This window comes from Schistocerca gregaria, chromosome 5 (assembly GCF_023897955.1).
Source record: "Schistocerca gregaria isolate iqSchGreg1 chromosome 5, iqSchGreg1.2, whole genome shotgun sequence".
Taxonomy (NCBI): domain Eukaryota; kingdom Metazoa; phylum Arthropoda; class Insecta; order Orthoptera; family Acrididae; genus Schistocerca; species Schistocerca gregaria.
In genome coordinates, this window is record NC_064924.1 from 579572016 (window position 1) to 579596679 (window position 24664).

Consider the following 24664-nt stretch of genomic DNA (forward strand, 5'->3'; position numbering starts at 1 on the left):
GAGGATTCGTCGAACCACCAATAATTCTGTAAGTCCACTCTCTAACAGCGTGCAGAGGAAAGGAGCACCTATATCTATCCATGCGAGTTCAGATTCCTCTTATTATATTATGATGACGTTCTTCCCTATATAAGTTGGCGTCAACAAAATATCTTTGCATCCGAAGGAGAAAGTTGGTGACTGAAATTTCGTGAGGAGATACCGACGTAGCGAGAAATGTCTTTATTTTGATGATATCCACACCAAATACTTTATCATACCCGTGACAGCCTCTCCAATATTTCTCGATAGTACGAAAGGTGGTGCTCTTCTTTGAATTTTCTCAGTGTACCCCATTAAGCCTATCTGTTTATGATCCCACACCGCGCAGTGGTACTCCAAAACAGGACGGCCCATCGTAGTAGATCTGTTGCATCTTCTAAGTGATCTGCAGATAAGCTACCATCTTTGGTTCACCTTCACCGCAACATTTTGTATGTAGTTTCCGAATTTAAATGGTTGGTAATTGTAATTCCAAGATATTTAGTTGAATTTACGGTCTTTAGATTTAACCTATTTTTCGTGTAACCGAAATTTGACGGATTTCTATTTTCACTTTTGTGGATGAACTCATATTTTCAATTAATTAGGATCAATTCCCAATTTACGTACCGAACAGATATCTTATCTAAATTCTTTTCAAGGTTTAGATCTCCTGATGACTTTAGTAGACGATAAACGATAGTATCCTCTGCAAACAACGTAAGTGGCTGCTCAGACTGTCCCCTGAATAGTTTATATAAACGAGGAAAGACAGAGTGTATATAAAATTACTTTCCGGATCGCCAGATATGACTTCTGTTTTTACTCGATGACTTTCCGTCATTTACTGCGAATTGTGACCTCTCTGACAGGAAATGACGAAACCAGTCGCATAACTGACACGATTCTCGTAATCTGAGTACAAGCCGCTTAAGAAGTACGGTGTCAAAAGCCTTCTGGAAATCTAGAAATATGCATCCAATTGGGAAGCTTTTGCCGATAGTAATCAATACTTTGCACGAGTAAAGAGCTAGTTGTTTTTCACAAGATCGATGTTCCCTCGATCCTAGTTGAGTATTTGTCAATATACAGTTCGAACACAATATTTGTTCGAGGCTCTTGCTCCGTATCGACGTTAATGAAGTGGGCCTCTGATTTAGTGGAATACACCCACTGACTTTCTTCAGTGTTGGTGTGAGATGTGGAAGTTTTCAGTCCTTAGGTATGGATGATTCTTCGAGCGAGCTGTTGTATATAGTTAGGTATGGAGCTACTGCATCAGCATACTCTGAAATGGTATGCATTATGGACCGGAATACTTGCTTCTGTTAAGTGATTTAATTTGTTTCACCATTCCAAGAATGTCTATTTCTAAGTTACTTATCTTGTCAGTTGTTCTTGATTCGAATTCTCAAACGTTGTGTTCTTCTTTGGTGAAGGGATTTCGGAAGGCTGGGTTTAGTAACGCTACTTTAACAGGACTGTCATCGATAGTCTGTCCATTTCTGTCACACAGAGAAAGCATTGATTCTGTCTGGATACTAGCATACTTTACATACGGCCAGAATCTCTTTGCATTTTTTGCCACATTTAGAGACAGAGTGTCGTTGTTGAAACTATTTAAAGCACCTCGAATTTTTAAAATGTTTATATTGACGATATCATAGTGTTTGGTTTATTTTCCTGAAAGACACATAAAAAACTAATGACTTTAAAATCGTTACGAAGCCACTTACTGATCATCAGATTGTGTTGTTGTGGTCTTCAGTCCAGATACTGGTTTCATGCAGCTCTCCATGCTACTGTATCCTGTGCAAGGTACTTCATCTCCTAGAACCTACTGCAACCTACATCCTTATGAATCTGTTTAGTGTATTCATCTCTTGGTCCCCCTCTACCATTTTTACCCTCCACGCTGCCCTCCAATACTAAACTGGTGATCACTTGATGCCTCAGAATATGCCCTACCAAGCGATCCCTTTTCTAATCAAGTTGTGCCCCAAATTTCCCTTCTCTCCAATTCTATTCACTACCTCCTCTTTAGTTATGTGATCTACGCATACTGCTGTAGCACCACATTTCTAAAGCTTCTGTTCTGTTCTTGTCCTAACTATTTATCAACCATGTTTCACTTATATACATGGCTACACTCCATACAAATTCTTTCAGAAATGACTTCCTGACATTTAAATCTACACTCGATGTTAACAAATTTCTATTCTTCATAAATGCTTCCTTGCCATTGCCAGTCTACATTTTCTATCCTCTCTACTTCGCCGATCATCAGTTATTTTGCTCCCCAAATAGCAAAACTTCTTTACTACTTTAAGTGTCTCATTTCCTATTCTAATTCCCACAGCATCATCCGATCTAATTTGACAGCATTTCATTATGCTCAGTTTGTTTTTGTTGATGTTAATCTTATATTCTCCTTTCAAGACACTGTCCATTCCATCAACTTCTCGTTCAGGTCCTTTGCTGTCTCTAAAACAATTACGATGTCATGGGCAAATCTCAAATTTTTATATGTTCTTCATGGATTTTAATTCCTACACCGAATTTTTCCTTTGTTTCCTTTACTGCTTGCTCAATATACAGATTGAATAACATCGGGGAGAGGGTACTTCCCTGTCTCACTCCTTTCCCTAGCAATGCTTCCCTTTCATGCCCCTCAAATCTTATAACTGCCATCTGATTTTTGTGCAAATTGTAATTAGCCTTTCACTCCATGTATATTACCCTGCCAGCATCAAAATTTTGAAGAGAGGATTCCAGTCAATATTGTCAAAAGCTATCTCTAAGTCTACAAATGCTTGAAATGTAGGTCTTACTTTCCTTAATCTATTCTCTAAAATAAGTCTTAAGGTCAATATTGCCTCACGTGTTCCAACATTTCTACGGAATCCAAATTGATCCTTCCCAAGGTCGGCTTCTACCAGATTCTCCATTCGTCTGTAAAGAATTAGTGTTAGTATTATGGAGCAGTGGCTTATTAAACTGATAGTCCGGTAATTTTCACACCTGTGAACACCTGCTTTCTTTGGGATTGGAATTATTATATTCCTCTTGAAGTCTGAGGGTATTTCGCCTTTTTCATACATCTTGCTCACCAGATGGAAGAGTTTTGTTAACCATGGCTCTCCCAAGGCTGTCAATAGTTCTAATGGAATGTTGTCTACTCCCAGTGGCTTTCTTCGACTTAGGTATTTCAGTGCTGTGTCAAACTTTTCACGCAGTATCATATCTCCTATTTCGTCTTCATCTACATTCTCTTCCATTTCAGTAATATTGTCCTCAAGAACATCGCCCTTGTATAGACCCTCTATATACTCCTTCCTACTTTCTGCTTTTCCCTTCTTTGCTTAGAACAGGTTTCCACCTGAGCTCTTGATATTCATACAAGTGGTTCTCTTTTCTCGAAAGGTCTCTTTAATTTTCCTGTAGGCAGTATCTATCTTACCCCTAGTGATATGTGCCTCTACACCGTTACATTTGTCCTCTAACCATCCCTGCTTAGCCATTTTGCACTTCCTGTTGATCTCAATTGTGAGACGATTGTATTCCTTTTGCCTGCTTTATTTACTGAATTTTTATATTTTCCCCTTTCATCAGTTAAATTCAATGTGTCTTCTGTTCCACCAAGGATTTCTATTAGTTCTCGTCTATTTACCTACTTGATTCTCTGCTACCTTCACTATTTAGTCTCTCAAAGCTACCCATTCTTCTTCTACTGTATTACTTTCCCCATTCTTGTCAATCGTTCCCTAATGCTCTCAATGAAGCTCTCTACAACCTCTGGTTCTTTCAGTTCATCCTGTTCACATCTCCTCAAATTCCCACCATTTTCCAGTTTCTTCAGTTTTAATCAACAGCTGATAACCAATAATTTGTGGTCCGAGTCCACATCTGCCCCTTGAAATGTCTTACAACTTAAAACTTAGTTCCTGAATCTCTTACCAATATATAATCTATATGATACCCTCTAGTAATTCCCGGCTTCGTCCATGTATACAACCCTCTTTCATCATTCTTGAACCAAGTGTTAGCTATGATTAAGTTATGCTCTGTGCAAAATTCTAGCAGGCAGCTTCCTCTTTCATTTCTTCCCCCCAATCTATATTCACCTACTACGTTTCCTTCTATCCCTTTTCCTATTAACGAATTCCAGTCAGCCATGACTATTAAATTTTCGTCTCCCTTCACTATCTTAATCATTTCTTTTATCTCATCATACACATCATCAATCTCTTCATCTGCGTAGTTAGTTGGCATATAAACTTGTACTACTGAGGTAGGCTTGGGCTTCGTATGTATCTTGGACGCCGGCCGCGGTGGTCTCGCGGTTCTACGCACGCAGTCCGGAACCGTGCGACTGCTACGGTCGCAGGTTCGAATCCTGCCTCGGGCATGGATGTGTGTGATGTCCTTAGGTTAGTTAGGTTTAAGTAGTTCTAAGTCCTAGGGGAATAATGACCACAGCAGTTGAGTCCCATAGTGCTCAGAGCCATTTGAACCATTTATTTGTCTCTTGGCCACAATAATGCGTTGACTATGCTGTTTGTAGTAGCTTATCCGCATTCCTATTTTTCTGTTCAATTTTTATGTTTAATTCCTACTCCTGCAATACCCCAATTTGATTTTGTATTTGTAACCCTGTATTCACCTCACCAGAAGTCTTGTTCCTCCTGCCACCCAACTTCAATATATCCCACTATATCTAACATTAACCTTTCTATTTCTCTTTTTAAATTTTCTAACCCACCTGCCTGATTAAGGGATCCGACTTCCACGCTCCGATCCGTAGAACGCCAGTTTTCTTTCTCCTGATAACAACGTCCTCCTGAGTAGCCCCCACCCGGAGATCCGAATGGGGGACTATTTTACCTCCGGAATATTTTACCCAAGGGGACGCCATCATCATTTACCCATTCAGTAACGCTCCATGCCCTTGGGAAAAATTACGGCTGTAGTTTCCACTTGCTTTCAGACGTTCGCAGTACCAGCACAGCAAGGCCGTTTTGATTAGTGTTACAAGGCCTGATCATTCAATCGTCCAGACTGTTGCCCTGGAACTAATGAAAAGGCTGCTGCTCTCTTTAAGAAGCACACGTTTGTCTGGCATCTCAACAGGTACCCCTCCGTTGTGGTCGAAGCTGCGGCTATCTCTATCGCTGAGGCATGAAAGCCTCCCCACCAGCGGCAAGGTCCTCGGTTCATCAGATTATAATAGGAGAATCTGAAGAATAAGTTCAAATTTCAGTACATAAATAGAATAAAACTGTCGCTAAATATGGAATGAGAATGAGGGCAGGTAAAACCAAAGCTATGTCATTTCAAGGACTGTAAACCACAAACGCCAAAATTCTTATAGTTGGATTAATTACTGTACATGTAAGGGAATTTGTATATTTAGGACGTAGTTTCATTAAATTAGATGATGCAGAGCTATAGCTGGCCAGATTCCGGCAGTTTTTCGGAACTATATATCGTGTATTAAAACATAACATACAGAAAGAAACAATAATTAATCTCTGCAAAGTAATAGCGTTGCCTTTGCTGCTGTATTGTTGAGAATGTTCAACCATAATATCTGCTCATGTACCACGAATGTAATCATCGGAGATGCAGTCCCTCTACTTTGTAGCATGACACTCATGGTCTGACCATAAAACAGATACCAATTTTGGACAAGAACTAAATTTTAAAGATATTTCAAATATAATTGAAAAATACCATCTCAACTGAAAACACCATGTCCAACGTATATATTATGATGGGATAACTAAAGCTGTAATGAAACGTAACAGAAGCGGCAAGAGAGACGTTGAATGACTACTGAGGAGATGGCATGAACAATTCTTAGGTGGAACAGGTCAAAAGCCCTAAAGCATGAAGACGATAAAGATGACAAAGGCACTATGAAACAAGCTATAGGCATATCACGACACCTTCATGAAATATGAATATAAATTAATGTAGCCGGCCGCTGTAGCCGACCGGTTATAGGTGGAACTGATGACCTCAGATGTTGATTCCCATAGTGCTTAGAGCCATTTTTTAAATTACTGGAGCAAACGGGTAACATGCACTCCTAGGCAGCTGCAAAGAAACAGATGCTTTGCTGGACAGGAATAATCACAGGCAATGACAGACGACATGGGACACAATAAATACGTAACAGAGCTGGAGTGGTATATTTGTAGCGAAACACTGTACAGATTGCACAACATGGGAATGGAGGAAAACAAACAAATATTGTCTGTGTTTGTCACAGGTCAGACTTGCAACATAAAGGTCGAAACGAACTTTTTCGTAAGGAACATGCCCTCCTCGAGCACTAATGCAAACTTTGCATCTGTTATTCATGCGAACTACCAGACTGTTGTGGAGGCCTTGGGGGATATTTTCTGACTCCCCTCTGAAGGTGGTTCTCATTTCTGGCATGGTTCGGAGAGGAGGTGCTGACTGAGAGGCACGTCTGCGAAAAGCATCACAGGTATGCTCTGTTGGATTTAGGTCCGGGCAGAAGACAGGCCTTTCCATAACTTGAATATCTTTACTTCTTAGTGCGACCGACACCTCAGTACTTCTGTGGTAGCTGGTATTGTCGTCCGTAAACGGAGAGTCGGAACCTATTGCTCCCCTGAATGGACGGATATGATTCAGAATACTCTCCCAGCAATACCTCTCAGACGGTAACTCACCCAAAGATATGCAGTGGTGTTCGGTCATTGTGCATAATGCCTGTCCACATCATTGCGCCTAGGCATATCGATGACATACAGGAACGTTCTGTCGCCCTCTCTCTCCGCATTGAGTGGCCAGAATCACTTGATTCGTGAGAGAAAATCACTCTGGACCACTGTTTCTGATCCCAACCATCATACTCCCTACACCAACGGTGCATGGTTGATGCATTTAAAAGGCTTTGGAGCAAAAAAAACATCCTAATTTAAACACTGTAAATTGGTTCTGGTAGAGAAACGTGTCCCGGTAGCAATTGCAAGGTCTGCATTGAGCTGTCCAGTAGAGGCTACTGCTCGCTCTAGGGCTACGTGGGTTTTTAGCCTCTTGCAGTGTGGTGGTCAGTCTGAGACCACCTTTTTTTTCGCAAAGCATTTCCACCTTCAGTGACCTTCTTCAACGCCGAGAAGACATTTGTGGACACACCCATTTATTTGGTCACGGTAGTGACAATTCGACAGGCTTCGAGCCGTTCAACAGCATATCTACGATCATAAGCACTCAAATGATGCCTTGCCGTGTAACACTAAATTTCACATTAATCGGTTTCATACAAACCTTCGCAATACACTGTACTGCATCAACTGTCAAATCCACACACAGCATTCACATTCGTGAGCAGGCTTCACTGCAGGAACCCGTCCAGCTCAGTATAGCTCCTTTAACTCTAATTGATCGGTTGTTCCGTAGGAATCGTCGGTCGTTTTGTAGCAATTGTCAGTTGTTTCTCAGCAAGTGCTAGTTGTTCCTAAGCATTTGTCAGGCAGTGTATAATACGTACCTGAACCGAGTGGGAACAACGCGTACTGAGTCGTGACCACAAGTTAGTAATCCTACTTAAACCGACACTTCACACTTGTTTACCATCTGCCACTGGTCATATGTCACATCTATCTCTATCTCTCTCTCTCTCTCTCTCTCTCTCTCTCTCTCACACACACACACGCACGCACACACACACACACACACACACAAACACATGCACACCATCATAGTGCATCTAATGTAATCTAACAAACACACCTCAATGAATTTTATCTACCTTTGTTATTACGAACATCACACCGTTGTAATGATGTGATGAATCTGTTTTCATTAAGCAGTTCTTTGTTCGTTCTTCTACTTTCTCAAAGCTGAGTCAAAGGGAAATGTCAAGGCCATCGGTCAGATCAGCAGCTGAAAACAATCTCAATTGCTAATGAGTTCGTATCTATGATTGTTAGCATCCTTTCTCACACTACGACAACGGTTGGATATAAAAAATGAGCCGGCAAAGTTGGGGATGTGATGGTGATTGTGCTTCAACTCTTTAGTGGAGGAAAGATGAAAAGTTGACTATACGTCGCAGGCGCAATTACGGGCACTAGTTAATGGATACCACTTTATGGCCGATACTAGTTAGTTGAGTAAACGTACACCTATTGAAGATTTTTTCCTTCTGTGAGTAGACTGGTATGCGTACAGCGTGAAGACTTACCGCTATGCCAAAGCCTGATAGGCATATGATGACCATGCTGCACATGAACTGTGCCAGCGCCACGGGACTCAACACCTGATGCAGCACGCCGACGTACCTGTAAAATACACCAGTAATGTCACATAGTCATAAAATATTTGTTTCTTTCGCTATTTCTGATGACAACTTAGCACTAAATGTCTTCTTATTTAAGGGTGAATTTACGTTTAATATTTCTTTATCCATGATTTGGTTCTGCTGCTCTTGCAGTAGCTGTGTTTGAAGATTTGGTAAAATGGTGTAATAATATTTCTCTATTATGAAGTCCTTTACTGTTTACGTGCAATGACCGGTAGGCGTCTGCCACAGACACTAGTGTGATACACCAAATATTAGACAGTTAGTTAGTTACTTAATTAGTTAGTTAGTTGCTTGGATGTTCCATTGATCAATCGCACGGAACGATAGCCGTTATGATGTGGAACGTGCCAAATGCACAAGAAATGCACATATGAAACTAAATTTTTAGTAATACAGAATTAAATATTAATATTTGTATTATTTACCCCATTCCCTTAAATGGCACAAAATGCATATACTATATTTATAGATTTATTTATTCCTATTCAAGAATTGATCCATGGTATAGAAGAAGTTGTCAAGGAGATATGACTTCACTTTATTTTTGAAGCTATTACTGCTGTCTGTCAGACACTTTTTTCATCTGGTAATTCGTAAAAAAAATTTTATAGCAGCATGTTTTACCCCTTTCTGTGCCAGATATGGGTTGAATAATGATTAGTGGAAGTCTTTCTTTTCTTTGGTATTATAGTCATGCATGTCACTGTTGTTTTTAAACTGGTCCATGTTCTACAGAACAAATTTCATTGGTGAGTAAATGTACTGTGAGGCTGTTGTAAGAGTCCCCAATCTTTTGAAAAGATGCCTACAAGATGTGCGACTATTAACGCCTCACATTATTCTAACCACTTTCTTTTGAACAGTGAATACTTTTTGCCTAAATGTTAGTTACCCCAAAATATTATTCCGTATGACATCAGAGAGTGAAAGTATGCCAAGTATGTTAGCTTGGACGTTCTGCATTAATGTTGGACCATGCCTCTTTAGGTAGTTTGTGGTTTTAGTGCGTTCCGAAGAGGGAGTGTTTATCCCCGCCGAAACCTACGTCAACATCCGGTTTCCATTTGCAGACGAGGCGGGTTATTTATACTCAATAAACTATGTTAGATTACTAATTTCTATATCCTCAAAATAGGCAGTTATTCTTATTGCAAAAGTTACTGAACCTCGTCGTTTTAGAAGATCCAAAATATGAATTTTCCAATTAAGATGCTCATCTATCTGTACAGCCAAAAACTTAGTATGCTCTACCCTGTCTACTGACTTCTGTTGGTGTGTTATATTTATTGAAGGACCTGTACATTTTGTAGCAGAAAATTGGACGTAACGTGTTTTTTCAGAGTTTAGTGCATTAGAGCAAACCCAAAGACCTTATTTGTACCATTTTCAGTTGGAGTTTCTTTTATTGGATTAGCTTGTATTATCAGCAAACAGTGTCAGTTCAGCTTCCTGTTTCATCTAGGAAGGGAGGTCGTTCACATTTAATGGTCATGGGAGGGTTTTTCGAATGGATTTCCTATAGTTTGCGTTACTTAACAGATTTATTAGGAAAATTAATGACTTAGTATGGTAGAACTGCATACGGAAACGTGTTGAGAGAAAATAAATTTCAATGTAGGAAGTTAGCACGTATATGTAAAAATACTGCTTGAGCTAAACTGCTAATATAGCCTTCAGATCGTACAGTGAATAGTACCGAAACAGAAAAGAATAAACACAAAATATTGAAGTACACTTATAAAACTGGTATAGAGACAGTGCAGTCATTCTACACCAGTAAACACGACAGTAGGCATAATTTATACTAACAAGAGTGTATCTATCAGAACAAAATCTTTAATCTCGAGAAGCAGCAGTGAAGTCAAAGAATTTATGAAAACTTGAAATTCAAGTAACGGATGTCTGTGGGTTCTGATAGGTGGAATAGAGCAATAGAAGCGAACTCGTACGACTGTCAACTATAAGGAAAACCAAATGAGCTATAAATTACTCTGTTATTGTAGTAAAAGTTTAGGGTATGTGGAAGTGAATCTGGTCCAGGCGAGATTAGAGTCCTCCCTAGGGCATGGCTGTGTGTCTGTCCTTAGGATAATTTTGGTCTAGTAGTTTGTAATCTTAGGGACAGATGACCTTAGCAGTTAAGTCCCATAAGGTTTCACACACATCTGAAGATATTTTTATTTTTGGAGGTGAATGAGCTAATGGAAACTGTGGCCAGTGTGTGTAAGGGTGTGTTTGTGTGTGTGTGAGGGCAAGAGAGAGAGGGGGAAGGGTGTGTGTGTGTGTGTGTGTGTGTGTGTGTGTGTGTGTGTGAGAGAGAGAGAGAGAGAGAGAGAGAGAGAGAGAACAGCAGACTAATTGGGATACACACATCTTAAACTGAAATTGAACCACTTGAGGCGGCTGGAGGCCCGAGGTACCTTTATTAATAAATAAGTAATTTCCAACATTGAAACACGGAGTTTAGTTATTTTGACAATCTGGATATACAGCTCCAGAGCACAGTGTTTACAGGCACTGGAAATAGGTATTGTATGGGAAGGGAAACAATAAAAGAGGCCTTACCCTATGATGTTCTTGTGGTGCTTTATACAGGCCACGAGCTCTTGGTACAGCTCCTGCTCGGAGCCCTGGCCACAGAGGGCCTTGCCGCGGTCGCTGCCCCCTCCAAGGCGACCCACAGACAGCTCCGCATCAGCCTGCGCCTCCGCTACCGCCGCCGCCGCCCCCACGCGGTCGGCGCGCCGGCCCAGCTGTTGCAGCGTGGCGCGTAGCACGTCTATCTGGCTGCAGATGTAGATGACGAGCGACATCAGGAACGTGTCGCACGCCAGGTGCGTCATGGTGAAGATGGCGCCGCACATCACTTGCAGCGTGTACGTGAACGCGTAGGCGGGGCCAGTCTGCACCTCCCAAGGGTACAGTGCTATGATCGGGTACTGCGGCAGACGAAATTCTAGTAAGCAAAGCATTTTGTAATCACTGCATATATCACATACTTAGTGACTTCTTGAGGAAATGCTGGACTTTAAGTAAGAGAGTTAGTAATTGTTACATAATCACAGAATATTAAGGTATAGTAATTAGAACAAAAATGTTAAAAACCATTGACATTGCCTCAGGCAAATTGTCATCGTTCCAGAGGCAGAGGCAGGAAGAGAGCTTTTACGTGCCGAGTGTATCAGGTCGACGACACTATCTGCCGAGTAAGGAATAAGCATATAGCAGAGGACGGAAAACGAGAGGTAACGTAGCAGGATAGTCGTTGCCTAGGGAGACATATTGCAAGAAACTGTATCTGTTTCACTAGAGGACTTAGCGAGGTACCAACAGAACAGTTAACATCTTATTGAGGGAAAGTAGTGGAATAAGGTGGACACATTTGGTGATCACGAACCGAACTTTGCGTCATGGCTTCATGCTAGCTCGATTTAAATACGCCAGCTCTCCATCTCTGTCTTAAGTTGACATCGATGGCATTCAAAGTAACAGCATTCGATTCCATGATTAGGATACTGTAGTGAATATATGTGCTAGATGCTCCAGCACAGCCTCTGAATTAACCGATGTACTCCACATAATGGCCCTCACCGATTGTTGTTCACTGGCTAGCACCCACTGATGGAAAATCTTACTGTCTTCCGACAACACCACTTCACAGAGTGAAGCCAGCAACAGTGCCCCTTCGGATGCATATTTCTCTTCAACACTCAGGCGCATTCGGATGCTGAAACCTGTAAGCCGTAGGGAGGAGATCAACCGGACACACGATTATCGGTACCAGGTACATCGCGGATGGGTCATCAAGAGTCATCATAGAATCTGGCAAGAGACTAAGTACATCTCACAGCCCGCGCGAGAGCCATTTCGCCCCAAAAGCAGCCTCCCCAATCGTCGAGACCCGGCGCGCCGCTTGGGTCATCTCCGGGACGAGCAAATGCTGAGCTACCTCGACGGCCGTTAGCTAGAATCCAACACACAGCTGAATTACGAACAGCTCAGGCTACTACAGAAAAGGTCGTCCCGTGAACATTGTGAATAAATAACGAGGTTCTAGTAACATTTTACTTGCGTTGATCCTTCTCAAGTTCCCAAAAGCTTTCCTTAATTCACACAGAGGTGTCCCCGCTCGGTCCTGTGTATCATCCACTGAGGGCCGGAGACACACACACACAGACACACACACACGTGTCGCATGATATAATAACAATGCACCCACCGTTGGTTCTTGTCGTTACTAAGCTATGTGCCTACTTCCGCTACACAGGTTTTATCTAATTTGGTACAGTAACCTTCATTGCTTATGTACTAGGTGATTTGGTCAACGGAGTTGTCATTATCGCCTGTGTTGTAGCTTCGGTGACTTTAACCTTCTTCCTCTCATGTGGCAGTTATGTTATTTGTTTGTATGCCTCTTGCGTCTCATGGCAGGTACACTTTGGCTTTCTTTTATGTATTGAGCGTGCAGTGCCTTTGTGGACCATTTCTTTCCACGCTCTTTCGTCCCTTATCGTGTTGTCAAGCCATCGAATGTGTTTGCCAGTTGTCCGGCTAATCTGAGAAGCATGCAGTGAATTACGACGTGTTCTGTTGAACTTTTCTCCCCACAATTACAATCTTCTGGTGTAATTGCGTTGGTTCAGGATAGTGTCCAGACAGGAAGTGGACCATGTTTCTGCTTGGGTCGGTGAGGTATAAACTCTCTGGCCTTTATCACTGCTACTCCATTCCTATTGCTAGGTAGCCAACGGCCAGCTCTGTAAGTGGCGTTTGTCACAACATTTCTTCCACTGTTGTGGTTATGGTGCTCAATATTCCCATCCTAAGCGAATACCTTGCGACGCCATATCTGATGGAGCAGTCTATCGGATAGATACCCAAAACTAAGCACGGTTGTGGTCATAAAAGTCCTCGAGAGCCTGAGTAGATTTCTTCCTTGCCTTGACTGCTGCTCTATTAGTAGCAAAATTCAGGCAGTGAGAACATGCGCTGGCCGGAAAGCATACGATCGATTCAAATTTCACTCAGTGATTCAGGCGTTGTGTGAGGTGTGATAATGTAAAGTCTTCATCATTAGCCATGGCTGTTTGTCTAATAGTCTTTCGGCGCTTTTCGAAACCATTTGTTTATGGTTACGTAACATTAGTCGTATCTCAGTGTATGCGCCTTGTATGTTGTTATATTGTATGTTATGAAAATAGTGTCTGCGATTATCATGGGGTTCCTTGGAATTTTTTTCCTTTTTTTCGTTATGTAGACTCTTTTGTTGGCAGCTATGTCCAATTCATTGGTTTTACATCAACTGTTCATCTGTTTTATCACTTTGTTTCAATTACTTTCTAGGTGTTCCCTCGAGTCACCCGCTGCTATCGCCAGCAAATTGTCGGTATAAGCAACGATTCCATTGCTATGTTCGATTCTCTCTATCAATTGTAGTAGGAGTCAGAAAGCAAAAACCCCCAAAATTACCATACTTATAAAGCCGTGAGGGCATCCCTTTTTTTTTTTTTTTACAACTTTGACATTCCCCGCGGGACTCTGTGCCATTCTCTCTTTGCAGTAGTGAAGGAGACATAAGAACGACTAAGTTGCCTCAAATTCAGTTGGACGTGCGATAATCGCTGCCTACCATTGATTGTCAGCTTGAGATGCGATATTAATAAGGTTTGCGACAAAGTATTTATGTACCCAGTTTTGATCTAAGTTAAGAAAACGCATGACTGCATCATCTACTGACCATTTTATTTCATTTTTTTTTGTTTTACCTAAAGCTAAACTGATGTTTAACAACGCCCCTGTGTCTCTTGGGGGCCTGTAGACAGTTGCACAGGAGAGCCTCTTGGACATTAGCTAGTACATTCAGTACATACAGGGTCTTTCAAAAATGACCGGTATATTTGAAACGGCAATACAAACTAAACGAGCAGCGATAGAAATACACCGTTTGTTGCAATATGCTTGGGAGAACATTACATTATCAGGCAGACAAACTTTCGAAATTACAGTAGTTACAATTGTCAACAACAGATGGCGCTGCTGTCTGGGAAACTCTATAGTACGATATTTTCCACACATCCACCATGCGTAGCAATAATATGGCGTAGTCTCTGAATGAAATCACCCTAAACCTTTGACAACGTGTCTGGCGGAATGGCTTCACATGCAGATGAGATGTACTGCTCCAGCTGTTCAATTGTTTCTGGATTCTGGCGGTACACCTGGTCTTTCAAGTGTTCCCACAGAAAGAAGTCACAGGGGTTCATGTCTGGCGAATAGGCAGGCCAATCCACACCGCCTCCTGTATGTTTCGGATAGCCTAAAGCAATCACACGATCATCTAAATATTTATTCAGGAAATGAAAGACGTCGGCCGTGCGATGTGGCCGGGCACCATCTTGTATAAACCACGAGGTGTTCGCAGTGTCGTCTAAGGCAGTTTGTACCGCCACAAATTCACGAAGAATGTCCAGATAGCGTGATGCCGTAATCGTTTCGGATCTGAAAAATGGGCCAATGATTCCTTTGGAAGAAATGGCGGCCCAGACCAGTACTTTTTGAGGATGCAGGGACGATGGGACTGCAACATGGGGCTTTTCGGTTCCCCATATGCGCCAGTTCTGTTTATTGACGACGCCGTCCAGGTAAAAATAAGCTTCGTCAGTAAACCAAATGCTGCCCACATGCATATCGCCGTCATGAATCATTTGCACTATATCGTTAGCGAATGTCTCTCGTGCAGCAATGGTCGCGGCGCTGAGGGGTTGCCGCGTTCGAATTTTGTATACATAGAGGTGTAAACTCTGGCGCATGAGACGATACGTGGACGTTGGCGTCATTTGGACCGCAGCTGCAACACGGCGAACGGAAACCCGAGGCCGCTGTAGGATCACCTGCTGCACTAGCTGCGTGTTGCCCTCTGTGGTTTCTGTACGTGGTCGCCCTATCTTTCCAGCACGTTCATCCGTCATGTTCCCAGTCCATTGAAATTTTTCAAACTGATCCTTTATTGTATTTCTTTTCGGTCCTTTGGTTACATTAAACCTCCGTTGAAAACTTCGTCCTGTTGCAACAACACTGTGTTCCAGGCGGTGGAATTGCAACACCAGAAAAATCCTCTGTTCTAAGAAATAAACCATGTTTTCCACAGCACACTTGCACGTTGTGAACAGCACACGCTTACAGCAGAAAGACGACGTACAGAATTGCGCACCCACAGACTGCGTTGTCTTCTATATCTTTCACATCTCTTGCAGCGCCATCTGTTGTTGAAAATTGTAACTACTGTAATTTCGAAAGTTTATCCACCTGAAAATGTACTGTTGTCCCAAGCATATTGCAACAAACGGTGTATTTCTATCGCTGCTCGTTTAGTTTTTGTTGCCGTTTCAAATATACCGGTCATTTTTGAAACACCCTGTATATTTTTCTATATGACATTTGGTGTGATGGGTCCTTTCCTGTCAGTTTCCATGTTATCAGTTTTCCACACCGCAGGAATTTTACCAAACAGCAGTACCTCGTTTAACACATCTGCAAGAAATCGTTATATTTGTGGGGCAATTTCTTATACTACTTCTGTCAGGATGTCATCAGGGCGTTGGGTTTTCCTCCCATGCAACATTGCTATCCTAAGAGCGACATCCTCTCGCAAGAAATAAAAAATGACGGTGTTTGACGTTTATTTCTGTTTCATTTCCCTTTTAAGTTGTGCTCATGTACGGTTAACTGCGTGCGTGTCGTCTGGGAGGAATTTGTGCAGCTGATATTATGCTGTGCTTCTCCATAATTGAATCACAACGTGTGATAGCCTCGATGCGGGGAAACTTAGTGCTGTCTTCACTTTTTCTGTTAGTCTATACGGTACTCCACCAGTGTCGCCTTAGAGTAGCTTTTGTATTCAGCTGTCCCAGTGTTGTCGTCTAGGCACTAGAAATAGTACTTTGTATCTGAATTTAGTTTTCTGTATATACACTATGTGATCAAAAGTATCATAACACTCGAAAAACATACGTTTTTCATATTAGGTGCATTGTGATGAGACCTAATGCCAGGTATTCCAGAACTCGTTATCAGCGACCTCAGTGGTCATTATACATGGTGAGAGGGCAGAATGGGGGCTCCGCGGAACTCACGGACTTTGAACGTGGTCAGGTGATTCGGTGACACTTGTGTCATACGTCTATACGTGAGATTTCCACACTCCTGAACAAGCCTAGTTTCACTGTTTCCTATCCGACAGTGAAGTGGAAACGTGAAGGCTCACGTACAGCACAAAACCGTACAGACCGACATCGTCTGTTGATTGACAGAGACCGCCGACAGCTAAAGATGGCCCTAATGTGTAATAGGCAAACGTATGTCTACACCATCACACAGAAATTCCAAACTGCTTGTGGATCCACTGCAAGTACTATGACAGTTAGGTGGGAGGTGAGGGAACTTTGATTTCGTGGTCGGGCGGCTGCTCATAAGCCATATAAGCCATACATCACGCTAGTAAATGCCAAATGACGCCTCACTTGCTGTAAGGAGAGTAAACATTGGACGATTGAACAGTGTAAAAATGTTGTGTGCAGTGACAAATCACGTTACAAATGTGGCGATCCAATGTCAGGGTGTGGGTATGCTGAATGCCCGGTGAACGTCATCTGCCAGCATGTGTAGTGCCAACAGTAAAATTCAAAGGCGGTGGTGTTATGGTGTGGTCGTGTTTTTCATGGAGAGGGCTTGCACCCCATGTTGTTTTGCGTGGCACTATCACAGCACAGGACTCCACTGATGTTTTAAGCACGTTCTTGCTTCCCACTGACGAAGAGGAATTCGGGGATGGCGGTTGCATCTTTAATCATGATCGAGCACCTGTTCATAATGCACTGCCTGTGGCGGAGGGGTTACACGACATTAACGTCCCTGTAATGGACAGGCCTGCACAAAGTTCTGACCTGTATCCTACGGAACGCCGACTACGTGCCAGGCCTCACCGAACGACATCGATATCTCTCCTCAGTGCAGCACTCCGTGAAGAATGGGCTGCCATTCCCCAAGAAACCTTCCACCACCTTATTGAACGTTTGCCTGCGGGAGTGGAAGCTGTCATCAACATCATATTGAATTCCAGAATCACCGATGGAGGGCGCCACGAAATTGTATGTCATTTTCAGCCATGTGTCCGGGTAGTTTTGATCAGATAGTTTATGTCTGACTCTTGCCTCTCTGTCTCGTCCTACTTTTGCCGTTTGGTATTGCTTTCGGTCCCTCTTGTTTGTTAAAAAAATGGTTCAAATGGCTCTGAGCACTATGGGACTCAATTGCTGTGGTCATCAGTCCCCTAGAACTTAGAACTACTTAAACCTAACTAACCTAAGGACATCACACACATCGATGCCCGAGCAGGATTCGAACCTGCGACCGTAGCAGTCTCTTGTTAGTTTTCCTAATTTTGTTACCTCATGTCTGATGTTATGTGGGACATCGCTACCGCATTAGTCTCTGCTTTTTGAATTAGCTCTATGGTCTGGCTGATTTCAGTCAGTGCTTCCTTGTATGGTCTGAAACGGGACGTCCTCTATCGGTCTCTTTAGTCGTGCCAAATCGGCCTTCATCAGATACAGTTGAAACGTCCCCTTCGAATAATTTATGAATTGCTGTACTGGTAAACCCCTTAAGTTATTTCAACGTACTCAGACATTTCGCTCTTTACTTATTCTGATCAACACTAAACTGACACACAATATTTTTAGCGCAACGCTATCAGACTTTCAAAAATCCCTACAAATGAATCGTGCTCACTAACAATAACCTATACCTTTCATGAATCACTTACCTCACAAAAGTATTCGTTACTCGAAGTACTGCAATACAGCGAGCGCCACTACTGCCAGCTAAATAAAAGATTCAAACTACTGAAGGGACTAACTGTGATAGGCATAGTTATATATATATATATATATATATATATATATATATATATATATATATATATATATATATATATATATATATATATATATCAGTTTATGACATCCAATCTTACAAATTTACTGTCTCTTATGGACACACGTCCAGATCATCCGCTCTCAAAAGTCCGCCATTTCTCTCCTCACATCCACCACTGCTTTCGGCTCCCCTCCCAACTGCGCAACGCTACGCGCTGTTAACAACCAACTGCCCAACACTACAATAGGGAATATTACAAAAATGCCAACCAGCCACAGACTGCACACATCACATCCAATGCTTTTCATACAGAGCGCTACATGGCGTTACCAATATAAAATCCTAGACAGCCTACTTACACAGTCTGTTCTTCTGTGTCTGTCAACTGCAGTCTTTGTGTGTATGGTTTTGTGGGCACCCTGAGTAAGCCCTTACAATATTGTAAAAATTGCGAACTGTTGTGGTTGGCAGGAGAGCCAACACAGGGTTACTATAGGGGGCCGAAATGCACGCGTTTTAGCTCACGCAGGCAGGCGTGAGGTCTGGAACACGACAAGGGAATTAGAATTGAGAAAAACGGACGTAGCTGGTGGAATACTTAACTTTAATCCATTAATGACGAACGTCGCTCATTGACATTACATGATTCACAGTATCAATCGTAACTGATAATGGCGCCTTGCTAGGTCTGGCGGTGACACCACACTGTCGATCTCGAGTCGCTGTAATTGACCACTGTTGTGCTCCTTGTGTGGCCTACTCCCTTCAGTAATATGAGGGAGGCTGTGACTCTTTCCTTAATACGTAGGTTTGATTCGTTTATGATGACAATTGTAATTTGTCCCCTTAGGTCAGTTGTTATAACATGCCACAGCGCGGAGGGTGCGTTTATGTCTGCACAGATAATTCATGGCCCGTTAGCAGTGGAGCCTGCTATGCCTCGTTTTACTTGAACATAAAGCCCTATTTCATGGCTCTGCTGGGCATAAACTGTTACTATCACCCTTGTCTCGGTTCTTAACATCAGTTTCTACTGTCCACACGCAACTAGTGCTTCTAACATCACTCTGACGTGGGAGGGAGAAAGATGTCGGTTTCCCCTATGTTCTGTAGGGCTCTTAGCGCCACGGCAGGTACAGAACAACTTCTACCAGGGTACTGTCTAATTCTCTGCTTCAAAGCATACTCCTCACTGCATTCAGTTGTGGAATATAGGTGTACGTCTACTAGATTACTCAACAATTCACAATTAAGAGCCTGGCAGAGGGTTCTACGCAGAAATTTTAAGCTACTTCTCTACTGTTCCGCTCACGAACTGCCCTAGGGGATAAAACAAACACTTTAATCTTTCCGTGCGAGCTCTGATTTCTCTTATTTTATTATGATAACCATTTCTTCCTATGTAGGCCGGCGCCAACAATATATTTTCACGCTGTGAGGAGAAAGTTGGTGATTTCAATTTCATGAGAATATCCTGCCACAGCACAAAACGCGTTTCTTTAAATGACTGAAACCTCAATTCATGCATTATGTCCTTTACACTCTCTCCCTTGTTTCGTGAAACTGCAAAAGAAGCTGTCTTTCGTTGAACTTTTTCGATGACATCTGTCTATCACATCTACTTCGGATCCTGTACCACACAGCAATACTCCAGAAGAGGGAGACCAAGCGTTGTGTAAGTAGTCTCTTTAGCAGACTTGTTACGTTTCTGTTATGCCAATAAATCGCAGTCTACACTTTGCTTTTTCCACAACATTACCTACGCTTCAATTTAAGTTATTCTAACGGTAATCCCTAGGTACTCAAATGAATTTAGAGACTTTAGATTTATGTGCTTTATCGTGAAACTGAAATTTAGCGAATTCCTTTTACTGCTCAAGTGGATGACTTCACACTCTTTATTATTTTGCGTCAGTTTCCATTTTTCGCGCCAAGCAGATAATTCTTTAAATCATTTTGCAATTTGTTTTGATGACATGATAACTTTAAAAGATAACTTCACAATCTAAGAGTGCTTCTCAGATTGAATCCCATGCTGTTTACGGAGAAAAGGTTCAAAAAGCTCTAAGGTCTATGGGACTTAACATCTGAGGTCATCAGTCCCCTAGACGGAGAACTACTTAAACCTAACTATCCCCACGACATCACACACAACCATGCCCGAGGCAGGAGTCCAACCTGCGACCGTAGCAGCAGCGCGGTTCCGGACTAAAGTGCCTAGAACTGCTCGGCCACAGTTGCCGCCTATGGAGAACAGGAAAAACGAATTGTCTAACACTTCTGTGGCGAACACCAAATATTATTTCTGTTTATTCAATGACTTTCCGTCAATTATTACGAACTGTGACCTTTACAACAGGACTTTATAACAGTAATGAGCTGAGACTATTTTCCTTTTAATAAGAAAAGGTGCCAAAAGCTTGCTGGAAGTATAAAAACATAGTATCAATTTGACGCCCCCTGTGGATAGCACTCATTACTTCCTGCGAAAAGGGAACTAATGTATTGCACAAGAACGATATTTCCTGAATCTGTGTTGGCTGTTTGTCAATAAATCGTCTTCTTCAAAGTGATTCATAATGTTCTAATACAGTATATGTTTCAAAATCCTAAGCAAATCGACTTTAGTGATATGGTTCTAAAATTCTGCGGATTATTCCTGTTTCCTTTCGTGGGTATTGGTGTGACTTGTGTAAATTTCCAATCTTTCGTGAACGATCTTTCTAAGACCGAACAGTTGTATATGACTGCTACGTATGAAGACATTGTTTGAGCATACTACGATAGGGACCTAAATGGTATACAATCTCGAACGGAATCTTTGCCTTTCTTGAGTGTTTTAAGCTGCTTCGTTACACTAAGGATATCTGCTTCTAAGTTACCCATGTTGGCAGCTGTGCTTGACCGTGTTAAATAACTATGGTTGTTGTAGCACTGTCATCCATAACATCGAAATAGTTATCGAACTACGAGCGTATTGAGGTATTGATTGCCACTGGTGTACTTTACATTTTACCAGAAACTCTTAGTGTTTCCTGCGAAGTTCGAGACAGTTTCATAGTGAAAACTATTAAAAGCATCTCGCACTGAAGTTCGCGCTAATTTGTTTTCGCTTCTGTAAAACGTCACCTATCTAAGGTCTTTTGATTCCTCTTAAATCAGGCATGCTTTCTTATCAGCTTCTGCAATATTATTCTGACCTGTTTTGTGCACCATAAGGGATCTATGATTAATTCATTTGGTATACATCTCACAATTGCTTTCGCTACTATGACTTTGAATTTAATCCACATCTGATGAGACTGGAAAGAATGGAGACTGTCTCTTAGGAAGATTTCAAGTGCATTTTTATCTGCTTCTTTAAATAGACATATTTTGCTGCGACGTTGACAAGGAATTAAAAGAAAAAGATCTAGGAACCCACCTCCGTGGCGTGACAATAAGAAAATAATGTTTTGATAATATTTCCCCCTTCCTTGGATTGCCGATTTCGCTTTTACCCAGTGACAATTGCTCCACAACAGCAGCGTTAGGAATTTTATCCAACAACCCGTGTTCAGCTTGAGAGCGGAAAAATCATCTTTTATACCCAACGATGGTGTCCGACGAAAGATATCTGGAGAAATGTTATCTAATAACCCCACATATTCAGCAAAAGGTCGAGAAAATTACCTTTTATAAGTGAAAGCGATGATCTTTTTGATAGTGTTCAGATGACCATTAACACCACAAGTTCCTGATGAAGATCCCAGCGTACCGGTCGAATGGCCGATCGAGTAAAACGAACTGAAGAGGAAAATGCCGCGGCCTATGATCCTAGAAGAGGTTTCCTTCTATGAGAACACCCACGAAAACCTGTAAACTTGCATAGGAGGCTTTGTTTGTGATTTAGTTGCCTGAAGCTTAACGAAGAGCTAACGTGAACTACAATATAGGTACTAAAAAAACTAATTGTTTGTCTGTACCCCGAAGATATTCGAGCTTGCTTCTGCAGTGGTAGGGAGAGAAAGAGAGAGAGCATTCAATGAATACTGTTACGTCGAGTCGGATGTTCAGTATGTGGGAAATAAATAGGAAAGAAAAAAGTTAGTACTGCATAAAACATTCCGAGAAGAAATAGAAATCAGGAGACAGAACGGAAAACGAATGTGTATCTTCGTAATTATAAACATCTTGATTTTAAACATGTACTTCACACAACACACTTCTAATCATGGATGCGACAGATCTATTCGTTTCTCAATTATAACTACATAATAGGTAAATGAATCGAATTCTTACACATTACATTACTAGTGAAGCAAAGCAAGCGCTGTATCATGTATAAGATACAGAGGCGAGCGAGTGCACGGGACTTACCCTAGTTCACTGCTAGTAGCGTCACGTCATCGTAACGCGCCTGCATATAGTATTGCACCACATTTAACATAAAAGTAAAAATTAAGATTTGTGTGTAAAACTTTGTTAAAGTATAGTTCTATGTAATAATGTTTCAGGTAACAAATCTTAATGTTATAAAATTAGTAGTTTACGTAAAATTCACGTTTTGAAAGAAAAATAGGAGGCGCTAAATAATGACGCTAGGAAGCCAAAATTTGGTGAGAAGGTGCAGTAAGAAGTCATTAATGAGTGGTGCTGGTTTCCAAAACCATAAAACTAAAATTGACTCCAGAATCCGCGTTTTTCGGAAAAATCAGAGGCGCGAAATAATAGAGCTACAATATTGAAAATTGGTAGGATGCTTCAGTTCACCCTAATAATAATAATGGAAATACCACAATCAGTTACCTCTTCTAGTTTTTTAGTAATTTAGTAAAAACTACTTTTGTGAGTAAAATGTACATAAGCATTATAGATTAAGTACTTTAAATTTTAATGATAAAACAAATTCTTTAAGACCAATGATCAGATAGGACAATTAACAAAGCTACACCAAGTTTTAGTCTTGTAGCATAATTAACAGCTGATACAAGTCTTGATAAAGCTATGGTTCAGAGGTAACAATCTACCGTTGGTTCCATTGTAAAAATTCTAGAGACTAAAGTTTTAATTTTAGCGGGCTGAGATTTTCTACGTGCTTCTGTACTGCTCAGATGTATGTATACAAAAATTGAGAAGTTTGTAAAGCTATTATTAAATGTGATATTTAAGATTATGTGCCTGAGATAGCGACCATTTGGAGGCTGCAGGCATCTGCATAGGAACAGAAAGAACAGATGCTCTCTTGGCGGTACGCGCCGGAGCTATACAAAAAGAGCGGCAGAGGCAGTAGCAAGCTCACTCCGCATTAGACCAACGCCTAGTCCACGCGAGCTTAACGTCCGATCGCGCCTCGCCTCGGGTGACGTCATAGCGGGCTGTGACATGCGCGTACTTAGCAATGTAAACGGACATTGAAAATCGCGAGGACTGTACACCGTCCTGGATCGTTTAGACTTCGGTAACAAACTGTTATTGTGCCGTCCGTGTGAAGTATAATTCCGCGTGGCAAGTGGTGACTAACTCCACTTTTAAGGCGAGCATTAATTTTTTTTTAACATTATTGCGAACTATTAATAGAGCACCGTTAGTTAGAGTAATGAACTATTCGGGAGGAACTTGCTGTAGAAGTCGCCTCTGAACTATTAAACGATTGGCTGAATTAACAATATTTAATGTCTTTAGCATTTTCAGAAGTTTCGAGTAATTTGTGTGAGCCTTTAAGATAATAAAATCTTGTTTGGAACTTTAAATTTTATTGAAGCAGCCCTAATCCCGTGAAGAACTATGGATATTTTTCGTTTAGCTGGGCTGTACAGGAATGTGGCCGTGCAGACTGGGAACTAAGGTCAGTAAGTTTCCCTTTGCTTTCTGACTGGCCACCAAATTAGTTGCCAGGCTCGCGTGATTTAAGGTGGCAATGTTCAACTCTCATTCAACATTAAACAACGACTTCTTCGCCGTCCCACATATGTTGCATCGGCAATAGTCTGTTACGTGAAATGAACATTCAAACAACTCATTCGACAACTTCTTCGCCGCCCCACATATGGTGCTTATCGGCCGGGAAAACTGAATTAAAAGCAAATAAAAGTGCTCGATGTGTGAAAGCGATTGGTATAAATTAACGAACTCGGTAGGCAATAACAGGACACTGAATTGAACTAGTGTGGGAACAGTGTTACCAGTAAAGGCGGGTGTAGTGTATAAACAATAAGTGTCTACCGCTGTACGTTGGTTAGTGACGATGGTGAGGAAGGCGACGATGCTGGATCGCGGCTGCCGACGGCGCTGAGACTAAAGGAAGACGGTGCGTCATCGCGGAGCTGCGCTGATCTGCGAGACAGCTGCCGGCTGCGCCGAGCGGTCAACGGTGCCTTGCTGCCC

At 41.8% G+C, this 24664-nt stretch overlaps 1 protein-coding gene across 1 annotated transcript in view; it reads right to left on the reverse strand.

Moving 5' to 3' along the window:
- Positions 1–24664, reverse strand: part of LOC126272977 (odorant receptor 43a-like) — a 194062-nt gene that overhangs the window by 132990 nt on the left and 36408 nt on the right. The window contains exons 3-4 of the mRNA XM_049976317.1: positions 10928–11301; positions 8243–8339 (exon numbers count right to left, since the gene is read on the reverse strand). Of these exons, the coding sequence (XP_049832274.1) occupies positions 8243–8339; positions 10928–11301 (471 nt within the window). The remainder of the gene's footprint in view (positions 1–8242; positions 8340–10927; positions 11302–24664) is intronic.